Raw genomic sequence first — 13,077 nt, 5'->3', positions numbered from 1 at the left:
TGCTACTGCAAAACAAAGCTTCAGTTCTGAGTAATCATCAATATAAGCTAAGAAGCAAATGATCTGTTCTTATATCACCAATGCCGATCTTCCATTTCAATATAATCACCAATGCCGATCTTCCATTTCAAACGTCAGATGATATCTCCGACGCAGAAACATGCATCAAAAAAATCTTTATCTTTCCCGTTTTCCCTCTGCTCTTCATCATAAGAACCTCTCGATCATCTCCATATCTAATGTATGTCAGAAGAAGAGAGGCCTCTGTTTAGGAATAGGATGAAGTAGATCGATATGCATTTGTGTGACCCTTTTCTTCTCCCTCCTCCTTTAACACAAGGTTTGGATGATTCCTCCAGTCTCTTACAATGTTCACATGCTGTTCTCCGCGCTGATAGCCACCACAAAATGCCCTTAAGGTTTCCGCAGGGACTTCAAGCAGTTTCACTGACCGAGTCTTTGCTGACTGTTACAGCGGGGTTTGCCTCCTATTTAGTGCTAAAACTATCATTAATCAATGAATACTAAAAAAAAGCTCTAGTAGTCATAGTAATATATTAAGGTGTATTAATCAACGGTGATAAGGCAAGCTTGGACAATCAAAACGGGCAAGTAATTAAGTGTGGGCTACAAGCGAGTTTTGATATCTAGAAGTTTTGAAGGTTTTATATAAGCTTTGGTTGATGTGGTTGTTGAGTTGTGGAAAGTTTAAAATACAAATACGGCAGTTTCCATTAAACTAATTTAATGAAACTACCATATCAATCTTAGTGAAACTTATTTTGAAAGGCACTTTGTGGGCAATTAAGACTTGTTTTTAGGTTACGAGAAAAAGCATATATACATATTAGTCGTAAAAAAAAGTGGGCAAGCTTGAAAGTTGTAAACCCTAATTTTCTGCATACTTACTTGAAAACAATGACTATGTTGTCGGATCTTACGCAGGATTTGGTGAGGAGATATTGTGTAAGGTACCGATAACTTCTCTTGGAGCAGTGAGATCCACTTGCAAAGGATGGAACGCTTTATCCAAAAAACGGATTCTATGTAAAGGAGAACCAAAGCATCAGTTTCTAGGATTCATGATGAAGAAGTATAAGCTTTGTTCAATGAGGTTCAATCTCCATGGAATCCTCCACGAAGAAAGTGATGAAGAATTCGTTAACCCATCAGTAAAGGAGATAGGTAATTTTATTAATCATGTCCAGATATCTCAAATCTATCACTGCGACGGTTTATTGTTATGTGTCACCATGGATAACTCAAGGCTAGTGATTTGGAACCCGTATCTGGGACAAACCAAGTGGATCCATCTCAAAACAAGAACACGATCCACGTATGCCCTAGGATATGACAAGAACAAGAACCACAAGATATTGAAGTTTTTCAATAATAACCAAGGCTACTACGAAATTTACGATCCATCTCTAGTTCATGGAGGACTTTTACTGTCATTCCCAAATGGGATATTGATTGTGATAAGTTGGGTGAATCGGTAGAATGGGAATACGTACTTTTGGACAAGAGAAAGAAGAGTAGCTGAAGGATATGCATCTGATGACCCTTATTTCTTAATCTGTTTTGATTTTACAGCAGAAATATTTGGAAAATTTCATTTTTTGCCGTTCGGTTCGAGGAATTTTTCTTGTGTTAAAGAAGAGAAACTAGCAGCTTTATATCAACAATGTCATACATCTATGATTGAGGTTTGGATTACCACTAAGATAGTGCCCGATGATGTGTCGTGGACCCTCTTCATAAAAGTTGACATTAAGCCACTGGTTGGTCTTGATTTTCATTTTTATGGAAATAGCTGTTTCTTCATTGACGTTGAGAAGAAACTCGCCGTGGTTTTTGATTTAGCTGAATCTGACATCTACAAAACGACTAATCTTACATCATTGGAGATAAAGGATACTTGAAAAAAGTGACTCATGGAAAATTTAAAACATTTCATGCCCCACTTATGTGCTCTAGCTGTTATGCTCCAAGTTTAGTGCAAATCGATGACCCAATTGCAAGACGTGAGAGGAACAGGAAGTGGAAGAGCAACATAAAAGAGTGGAAGAGAATGAAAAAGAACTAAACACAACAACGTCTAATCGCTACCGGTCAAAAGGAAACAAGAAAACTTAATTATTTTAGGATGATAGCTTAATTTATCTTTTCATTCGATTTTTTTTTGTCTTTACTTTTGCATTGTTCTTTGAACATGACTAGACGATTATTATTTTGTTACTTTTTGATTAAACAGACAGATTATGGTGTCTCTGATTTCATTTATTAAAAAAATATCATAAATATGATTGAAGATGAAGCATATCTATTATTAATCAAAGTGATGTAGAAGATGCAAATTAACTTTAGACTTCTTTCATTTTACTCAGGCATGAATAAAAGTTCTGCTCCACCAATTAAAATCAAATCATTCATTATACCAATTTAAAACAAATTTTCGAAACAACACAACTTCCTCTGACTTTTTGTGTTTGTTCTTTTTGGTAACTTTGTGTAGGTGCGGGTCAAAAGAATAAGAAAAGGCAGTAACTCCTACTACAAAAATAAAACGTCAAAGTAATATCAACATAAGCTAAGCAAAGGCCATGATCTGTTCTTATATGCACCAATATCGATCTTTCTTCATCTTCCAATTTCAAACAACAGATGATATTTAGGCAGCAGAAACGTGAACTTCTTTATCTTTCCCAATCTTCCCTCGACTCAGAAACAATCAAATGTCACCCTTGATGAGCATGTATGTAGCTAAAGGAAAAATGACAAAAAAATTTAGGAGTTTGATTAGTACTACAAAAGTTGTATGAGCACACCTTTGTAAGACGAGAATGAGAAAAAGTAATACAAAAACATCTAAAAGTTCTTCTCATTTGTTCTTTATTTTTCACCTTCTCGTTCTTCTCCTTTTATCTGTTATTACTTGTTGGATATGGGCTACGCCCAACATGCCACTCGGCCCAACGAGATTCGTTAGTTGTATTCTCGGCCCGACAAGATTGGAAACAAGTCATTAATTCCCGCAAAAGGGCAATCTCGGGAATTCGTGAAGGAAACCCTAAACTCTCCTAGGTCAACAGTCTCCTATAAAAAGAGAAAGCATTTATTGGGATCACCATCCTGACCCGCGGACAATACCCACAGAGCAATACTTTGCATCGAAAATTGCTATTATCTTTCGTATAACTCGTCTTGTTTTCAGTTCGTCATTTTAAGCTTACTAGTTCGTCTGTGGACTAACAAGCTCTAATACGACTTGTTTAAGTGACGATCTCACGTTTTCCCCGATTAATAAAGAACTTGCTCGCTCTTTCCCACTAAATCTTATTTGTTTAAACTGTATAATCCCCCGGTACAAACATTACTCAGTACTCACATGGAGGATCGGAGCTCAAAGGAAGGAGTAATCGAGCTTTCGTTTTACCCAAAAGCTTACGGATCGCAACTATACCTGTTTTTGGAAAACACAAGTTGATGATAATTAATGAATCTTGAAGTGCACTTCTTTTCGCTTGAACCAGAGATCTTGAAGTGTTAAGATGTGTTGTACAGAGACAACGATTTAGATCGCAAGAAAGCTTTTCGTAACGGAAGACTATGTATATATATATATATATATATATATATTACTATATATCGTGAGAAAATATTTCCATTATTATTTTTTTTTTTTTTTTGTATATTTAACACTTTTGAGGCTTAGAAAATATCTATCTAGGTTATAAAAGAAGAAAAAGATTGGGCAAGATGTGTTACGCTACGCAATATATTAGTGGGCAAACGTGAAAGTTAGAAACCCTAGTTTTCTTATTTGAGAAAAATGACGTCGATGAGAGATCTTTCGCAGGATTTGGTAGAAGAGATATTGTCCAAGGTTCCGATAACTTCTCTTGGAGCAGTGAGAGCCACTTGCAAAGGATGAAACACTTTATCCAAAGATCGGATTCTATGTACAGGAGAACCAAGACATCAGTTTCTGGGGTTCATGATGTATGATCATAGGCTTTGTTCGATGAGGTTCAACCTCCATGGAATCCTCAACGAAGATGGTGAAGACTTGGTTGGTATATCAATGTATCAAGTCAAGTTATCTAAGGTCTTTTACTGCGCCGGCTTATTGTTATGTGTCAGTGTCACAAGGGACAAGTCATCAAAGCTCGAGGTATGGAATCCGTATTTAGGACAACTCAGATTGATCGACCTCAAAACAGAAACAGAATCCATGTATGCCCTTGGATTTGACAAGAACAAGAACCACAAGATACTGAGGTTTTTTGATGATGACCAGGGCTACTACGAAGTTTATGATTTGAAGTCTAACTCATGGAGAGATTTTCGTGTCATTCCCAACTGGTATATAGTCTGTTATCGGCAGGGTGTATCAGTACATGGAAATACTTACTTTTGGTCTATACTTTCAGATTCAGATTCCGATGATTTTTTAATCTGCTTTGATTTTACGGAAGAGAGATTTGGAAAGTTGCTTGATCTACCGTTTCAGCCGCCTGATGATGCTGATGATTTTGGAGATTGGGGTGCTGTATCTTGTGTTAAAGAAGAGAAACTCGCTGCGTTATATCAACACCGTGATCCATTGCATATGATAAAGATTTGGGTTACTACTAAGATAGAGCCCAATGAGGTGTCGTGGATCCCCTTTTTAAAAGTTTATTTTGAGCCACTTCGTGGTTTTGATTTTCTGTTTCATAGATATCACGACAGTTTCTTCATCGACGAAGAGAAGAAACTCGCGGTGTTTTTTAGCGACGAATTACCCAAAGGCTACCAAAAAGCTTACATCGTTGGAGAAGATAGTTACTTTAAAGAAGTGTATCTTGGAGAAGTTAAAACATCTCGTAGCCCGCTTCTATGTTCTAGCTCTTACGTTCCAAGTTTAGTGAAAATTAACCAAACTGCAGTACCCAAAAGGAGAGAGAATAAGAAGAAGAGGAAGAAGGAACTGAACAAAAACAAAGAGAAGAAGAGGAAGCAAAACCATGCAGCAATTAAGGTCTAATTAATGATGACGTACTCTGTATATTCAAGAATTTATAGCTTATTTTACGATGATAGTATCTCTTTTCCTTAAACAAAGACTTAGCATGTATGTAGCTAAAGGAAAAATGACAAACAATTTAGGAGTTCGATTAGTACTATAAAAGTTGTATGAGCGCATCTTTTCGTTCGATTTCTTTTTTGTCTTTTCTTTTGCATTGTTCTTTGAACAAGACTAGACAATCAGATGGTTTGAAACTTTATTAAGAGAATTTGAAACAAATTGTGTTCCCTGATTCCATTTAGTAAAAAAAAAAAAAAGTATCCACCAATTAAAAAAAAGTATTCCATAGATAAGATCGAAGATCAAGCATATCTATGATACAAAGTGAAGTAGAAGATGGCAAATTAACTTTAGACTTCTTTCATTTTATTCAGGCATGAGTAAAAAAGGTCTTCTCCACCAATTAAAGTCAAATTCTTCATTAATTATACCAATTAGAACAAATTTCGGAACAATACAATATCCTCTCGCTTTTTTTGTGTTTGTACGTTTTGGTAACTTTGTGTAGGTGCGGGTCAAAAGAATAAAAAAAAGCAGTAAAAAAGTCACTCCTACTACTAAAACAAGATGTTAAATTAAAATTTTATAAATTAAATTAAATTTAACAAAATATATTATAATTTTTTGTATTTATTTATATATTTTATTTTTGTTATAATTCACTAATTTATATCTATTTACAAATTTTTTATGTATATTACTATTAAAAGTATATTTCATCCACCTAAATATACTTTATGTTACAAATATATTATTTATCAACACCTATAAAATGTCTATATGGACACATTAAGCCAAATATTTTACTTTCACTTCTGCATAGTTTTTTAATTACTAAAATTGTTGGCTCAAAAAACATTATGAAGAAAAACTATATTACATAATATACTAATCAATAATGTATCATCACAATAATGTATGACCATCATGGAGAAAACTTCGGTTCCATCCTCATCCCTTATGGAAAGAAGCTTGCGTCCAACCTCTTCCACCATAAAGAGAACCTTGGCTCCGCCTTCCTCCCTTGGAGAGATAACCTTGCGTCCAACCTCCTCCACATTCCTCCCTTGGGGAGATAACCTTGTGTCCAACCTTCTCCACCACAGAGAGAACTTCGGCTCTGCCCTCCTCCTGTGTGGAGAGAACATGTTCACGTCTTTTTGCTATCTCAAATAGTCTTCTCTGACAAACAATGAAAGTAAAAACCTTTTTCACATGTCACAATGTATTCATGAAAATGTCTTTGACACACCATGATGTAGCCTCTGTATGTGTAATATCTCAACCGCCACCTTGCTTAGTGAGCCCATGTCCACTCTCAGTCCATGGACCCACCTTCCTAAGTGAGCCCTACATCTATTCTCGGCCTGTGGACCCATCAATATTCAATGACCGGTTTGTTACATATGAGAGGTTTTAAAAACTTGTTTACCGACCCTACAAATGAACAAATGATATTTTCCTGTGTTTTGTCCTCACTCGCACAATTCAGACAATCACTTCCAGGAAGGTCAGCCATCATGAAGTTTTCTCAGGACCCTGACCGGAAAAATAAGTGCATTTTGGTGACATATGTGACCAAATCAATTCTTTTAAACCTTTCCGCAAACCAGGGTGCACAGTCTTTGAGCTCCTATGGATCTATCAACAATGATTTATGTTTTTCTAATCTATCTATCTATGTTTGTTGTAAGTTTGTGTTTGATTAGCATATTTTATCTATCCATTAGATTCATGGGCTTCTACTCGTTATCTCCCTTTGGAATTGAATGTATAATGGTAACAATTATGTTTACAAAAAAAAGGATTTATGACCAACCAATCAAGGTTGAGAAATTAGAAAAAACTTAATTTGACATAATTAAAGAAACAATAGAAAATTAGAAGCATTGTAATATATGAATCCTACATAATTCAAAGATGAAAATATAAATTAAATAAAACAGTCTAAAAATGTTACAATAAAATTTAAAATACACTATTACGAAAAGAAGATGCATACATTAATTATTTTTTTTGGGTCAACATATTAATCTTACATATTCCCAACTGAAAAATTAGAAAGTAGGAGAAAATTTTGGTCTAAAAAATAAGAAAAATTTACCTTCCCATTAAAAAACGTTTCCCAGTTAAACAAAGTTAAAAACAGTGTTTTTGAATAAATTATTTAAATATGAGACGATATAAGTTTATATAGAAGTGATGAGTATTACAAAATTTAGAACTTATAATTAACTGTATATTTTACTTAATCTCTTTTTCTATTTTTTTTTGTAGAATTAATAACTTAAAATTTTATGAAATATATATATATATAATCTACTTATAATTATTTTAAAAAACTTTGTATTTTTTAATAAAGTCTGTAGTTTTTGATAATTATCTATTTATATTACTAATATTTTTTAAACAAAATATTTTATTTTTGCTGTAATCAAATTTCTCCTATTAAATATTAATTTTTAGAGATATCAAAATATGAGATTGATAATTTGACACATGTCAAAATTTTGTTAATGACTAATTTTCAAAACTCAACTTTATATAATAAGATAAGCTAAGCAAATGCCATGATCTGTTCTTAAATATATGCAGCAAGCAATGTCGATCCTTTTTCATCTTCCAATTTCAAATAGCAGATGATACTTAGGCGGCAGAAACATAAACATCTTTATCTTTCCCATCTTCTCACTGCTCAGAAACAATCAGATGTCACCCTTGATGAGCGGGATCTCATCAAGTATCACGCATGTAGCTAAAGGAAAAATGATAAACAATTTAGGAGTTTGATTAATTAATACTATAAAAGTTGTATGAGCACACCTTTGTAAGACGAGAAGGAGAAAAAGTAATACAAAAACATCTTAAAGTTCTTCTCATTTGTTCATTATTTTTCACTCACATGAGGGATCGGAGCTCAATGGAAGGAGCAATCGAGCTTTTGTGTTACCCAGAAGCTTACGGATCGCAACTATACCAGTTTTTGGAAAACACAAGTTGAATAGTTGATGATAATGAATCTTGAAGTGCACTTCTTTAGTTCTTTTAGCTTGAACCAGATATCTTGAAGCGTTAAGATGTTTTGTACAGAGAACAATTTAGATCGAAAGAATTAATGTTTTCCGTAACTGAAGACTATGTATATATTACCCATATATAGTTTTTTTTTTTTTTTTTTTGTATATTTAACTCTTTTGAGGCGTAAAATAAAATATCTATCTAGGTTATAAAAGAAGAAAAAAATTGGGCAAGAAATGTTACGCAATATACTGGGCAAACGTGAAATTTAGAAACCCTAGTTTTCTTATTTGAGAAAAATGACCTCGATGAGTGATCTTTGGCAGGATTTGGTAGAAGAGATATTGTCCAAGGTTAAGATAACTTCTCTGGGAGCTGTGAGAGCCACTTGCAAAGGATGGAACACTTTATCCAAAAATCGGATTCTATGTACAGGAGAACCAAAACAGCAGTTTCTGGGGTTCACGATGTTGAATCATAGGCTTTGTTCAATGAGGTTCAATCTCCAAGAAATCTAATATATTAAGGAGAAGTCGAAAGAGCTCACAGCCAATCTCACAAAAATTGACGTCGTGTAGTCTTAAAAAAAATCAGACAAGTTTTTTTCTCTATTTAGGTTGCTGAAACGCACCACATTCATCCTCAGACTTAAGATTACTAGTTTGCCATTAATGAGATTCAAAACTGGACCTTTTTACCCTTTAAATTAATTAAGAAAATTATAAAAAATTAAAATTTTAAAATATCTAATATATATAATCGCCAAAACGTGATTTTATAAATTAAAAAACCCTAAAACCTAAAATAATGGGCTTTATATAAAACCCAATCAAAATATACCGACCTATTCGAAACCCTAAAATTATAGTTTGTTAACTAATATATAAATAGGTATAACCCTAACCATTCTCCATAATTCGAAATCTTTAAAAAAGAAAAAACCCTAAAATTCTCTCATGTTCTTGAAATTATATATGTATTATAGTCTTGATGATCCTTTATATGGTTCTTCGTATTCGTGTTCGTATTCTAATGATTCATATCCTCTTTCTGTAGTATTTGTTTGGGACGCAAGTTCGAGTATTACCAAAACTTTATGTATGGTTTCTTTACTTCTTATATTATATTGTATATGTTTCTTGATTTATTTAAAGTTTTGTAAAAACTAATTATACTAATTAATTCTTATATTTCAGGTGAGTTAGTAGATGGTCGTGATCTTAGTTCTATGTTCCCGCACAAGATATCTAGGTATTTTGTTTTTTGGTATACGTAAAACTTAATTCTTTATACCTTGATGATGCTAAATTAAAAGGCTCATTTTATAGTTGCAGGAAAGCTTCTGAAGATGCTAATATTAATGAGATATGTTTGGTAATTTAAATAGTAAACTATTCTATCATTGTTATTGAATTTTATTCATGTGTTTGTGGCTCTAATAAATAAACATAATGCAATAGGTAGAGGTGGCGAAGACTATTGAACATTTTTATTTGTCATCGTTGATAAAAGGTAAGTTGTTAAATTCAAAATTCTTTTGTTAATATTTATAACTATTTCTTATGCTTCATTAAAAATAAAACATTATTTAGATGATTTTACCGAGGATCGTATGGTGAAAAACAGGTATTGTTTACATTTTTATAAGAAAGATTATTAAAATTATATATCTGATTCAGAAAATCATATTAATATTTGCAGTTATTGATTATTGTTGCAGAAAGATTATGAATGGTGCTAATAATATCCCAACATTTATGGTATATTCTTAAATATATGATTTTGTTATTGTTTAAAAGTATCTACTCTTTTTTTTCGGATATAACATCATTAGTTTGATTTATCAACAGATTAGAGTTTTAGGGACAGCAATACAACGTCTTTCGGCTATTGCTCGGTAGTGGTTTATGTTAAAAAAGCAGACTTGATCCTAATTCTTTGTTTAAAACATGTTCCAATGTTTGTTACTATTTGCTTATTTTCACTACAAGAAAAGTCCACATTGATAGCAGTAGATTATAGCTCATTTTCTCTAACTGCTATGAAAAATAGACTTTTTTTTTAATTACTATATAATAGCACTAGATAAACGCTAAGATAAAAATTCGTTAAGCGAGAACCTAAAATCGTTTATTCCGCTATTACTTAGATGAAAATTTTCGTTTAAGCGCGTTTCAGATCCAATTTTTTTTTTTGTCAACAGAACCAAAAAATTTAAATGCCACGTTTACAGCAAAAATAAAACCTTATCCCTTCTCTGTACGACGAGACGAACAAAACATCAGAAAATTTTTCTTCGCCAAATTGAAATCTAGGTCTTTTTGAGTCCACCATAGACTCCACCGTGAAGCTCGTCGGTGGCCTCATTTCGCGTCCATTCCGATGTCATATCTCGGCAAAAAAGTGATTAACACGAATTGTTATGTCTCCCTCTACCTCAATTTTTATTTGCTTCCTTCTCTTATTATCTTTCTCCATCCAAATCCGAGTTTGCGAGATTTCAAGCTACCTTAACAACAAAGTCATCCACTTTTTCAACTTTCTTTCAACTACTTAAGCTCCAGGTTCGTATTTGTATGTTTTTTCTTGTTCTTCTCTGTGATTTGTACCTTTTTGTGTTTAGATGAATGATTAGATCTCGAGACTGATTTACTCTCTTTGCGATGGATATGGTTCAGATTCGGTTTCAAAGTTTTAGTATTTTGATTGCTTGTAAATCAATAGATGGGTTAAGCTTTTGATTGTTCAACATTTCTCTTTATTATATGCTTTTCTGGAGAGGTCGATATATTGAATGGTATCTATGGTATTGGATGACCTATATGATATGCCTATTTCTCTCATGACATAAGCTTGTTAATTTTTTCTTGTTTTAGTGCACAACGCTTGCAGGATTTAAGTGATGAGTCTAAGTCGCTTCAGCAATAGTTTTGTGTACAGAGGTATTGTAGATTGTTTCTCGAGGACATACAGAGAATCTGGATTATATAACTATGGTTTTTGTTTGCAACTACATCAGCGATTTTACTTACTTAAACTTGTTCTTATTTAGGTCAATGGAGATGGAAAGTATGAGCGGATAAGTGGAACAAGCCTTTGGTGGAGGCACAGTTTTAGGTCTTGGTGGAGGCACAATTTTAGCCAAAAGAAGCCTTATGATCTTAGCAAAGCAACGATGCGCAAGAAAATAAGGTTTGTATTTTCAATTTTAATCAGAACCGGTTTAGTACTTTGGTGGATAACCCAAACTTAAATTCAGAAATCAGAACCACCATAAATAGTCCTCCTCTCTGTCTGTTCTCTCAGTCGATCTAATGTGGGTGTGTGAAGCTTTTTCTGATTCCGCTTGAGAAATCCAAAATTCGATTCTTGTTTTTGGTTGATTTAGGTTCACTGTTTCTCCCGAGGAGATTGATGATGATACATCAGAGATTCCATCCCCGTGGGTTCATCTTCTTCCTCTTCTGTACTCTTTCATATGTTTCAATCTACTCTTTAGTTGTTTAATTCACATATCTACAGGCCAAAGAAAACTTACAAGGATCCCGACGGTGGAAGGCAACAGTTCTTACTGGAACTTGAATTCATTCAATGTCTCGCCAATCCTACTTACATCCACTGTTAGTTTCTCTTCTTCTTTTCCCTTCTATAGTTTATGAGGATTTGTTCTAGGGTTTAGTCTTTGTGCTTTTTTAAGTGTTTGCCCTTATCCTTTGGGTTATGCTGTTTTGTAGACCTGGCACAGAATCAGTATTTTGAAGATGAAGCATTTATTGAATACTTGAACTATCTTCAATATTGGCAGCGACCAGAGTACATCAAGTTCATAATGTGAGTTGGAATATCTTATTGGAAGTTTTGGTAGTCATATGAAGGTTTGGAATATATCTTATTGCTCTGCTTGTTTTATCCGTTTCATTATGTTTTTGTGTTTATGTCTTGGTATAGGTTCCCACATTGCCCATATCTGTTAGTTGTCTATTTGAACATGTTGTAACGTTAAATAATAAGTTTTGTAGGTTTCCGCTCATGTATAGGTAACACTTACAATTTATGGTTTATTTATCTCTATGTGATTGCTATTTGCTTATAGGGTTAATGGCATATTGTGGCTTCTCACGATTCTTTTGTTTCATATGAGCAGATACATATGGAGAGGATAACTAACATGTCTTTTTCATATATTCAAAGTGAACTAGTAGCTGTTCATTGGACTGTTTCTAGAAACGCTAAGTGAGCAGCTAAAAGAGAGCCTTTGCTACAAGTAAGAAAGGCTTGGATGGGTTACATGTACATGTCAAATAGTGTTTCTATTCTTTTTAATGTTAATTTTATTTTGTTTTAGACTTGGTGACACTTTGTTATGTAAGACTTATTTTGGTTAATGTAATTTATGTTATGTATGTTGATTATTTTATGAAATGTAAAAATATAAATATATTTAAATAAATTTTGAAAAAAAAATTATAATAATAAATAAAACAGCATGAATTTTGTGATCCAATAAAATATATTATAGCATTCGATTAGTGCTATGATATAATTACGGTAAAAACTCTTAACATAGCGTGTAAAATGACTTATAACATTATCTTTAAAAATTTGAAAAGCGGGATAACATAGCATTTCTGTACTGCTATGGTATAATACTATATCATAGCATACGAATTCTGTGCTATCATATGTGAGGTACCTACAATAACAGTGGCCTAACATAGCGTTTGTAAAAGAGCTATGAATTACATATTATAGCGTTTCTCTCATGCTAACAATGTACATATTTGTTGTAGTGTTTGGTATTAACACAGTAACAATTTGTGTTTAAAAGTCATCCTGATACTTATACTTTAATCAGAACATGTTACTATCGTTTATGAACAATCTGTTTAACCATAACCCTACTTTTTTGGTGTGTTATGCAGAGAAGCTATTAATCGCAAAGAATCTAAGCCGTTTATTTTCCATTTAAGATACACGGTATTTATCTA

At 33.1% G+C, this 13,077-nt stretch overlaps 2 protein-coding genes and 1 pseudogene across 2 annotated transcripts; all 3 read left to right on the top strand.

Moving 5' to 3' along the window:
- Positions 1 to 918: 918 nt before the first annotated feature.
- LOC109130812 (F-box/kelch-repeat protein At4g05080-like) lies at positions 919 to 2,086 on the top strand. The gene is given in 5 exon segments (XM_087501042.1): positions 919 to 952; positions 955 to 1,419; positions 1,422 to 1,501; positions 1,503 to 1,890; positions 1,893 to 2,086. Coding segments are annotated over 5 exon segments (1,161 nt in total).
- Positions 2,087 to 3,832: 1,746 nt separating this feature from the next.
- Positions 3,833 to 5,029, top strand: LOC104765862 (F-box protein At3g19880 pseudogene; annotated as a pseudogene).
- A 5,042-nt stretch (positions 5,030 to 10,071) lies between these two features.
- On the top strand, positions 10,072 to 12,501 carry LOC104765860 (mediator of RNA polymerase II transcription subunit 31-like). Its single transcript, XM_010489640.2, has 6 exons — positions 10,072 to 11,031; positions 11,142 to 11,281; positions 11,478 to 11,531; positions 11,612 to 11,709; positions 11,824 to 11,920; positions 12,234 to 12,501. The coding sequence occupies exons 2-6, from the start codon at positions 11,265 to 11,267 to the stop codon at positions 12,250 to 12,252; spliced, it is 285 nt and encodes a 94-aa protein (XP_010487942.1). The 5' UTR covers positions 10,072 to 11,031; positions 11,142 to 11,264; the 3' UTR covers positions 12,253 to 12,501.
- Positions 12,502 to 13,077: the final 576 nt, after the last annotated feature.

The sequence above is a fragment of the Camelina sativa genome, chromosome 19, assembly GCF_030686135.1.
Source record: "Camelina sativa cultivar CO46 ecotype springtype chromosome 19, ASM3068613v1".
Classification (NCBI taxonomy): domain Eukaryota; kingdom Viridiplantae; phylum Streptophyta; class Magnoliopsida; order Brassicales; family Brassicaceae; genus Camelina; species Camelina sativa.
Note: the sequence above shows the minus strand (reverse complement) of the source record. Positions and strands in the feature narration are given on the sequence as shown.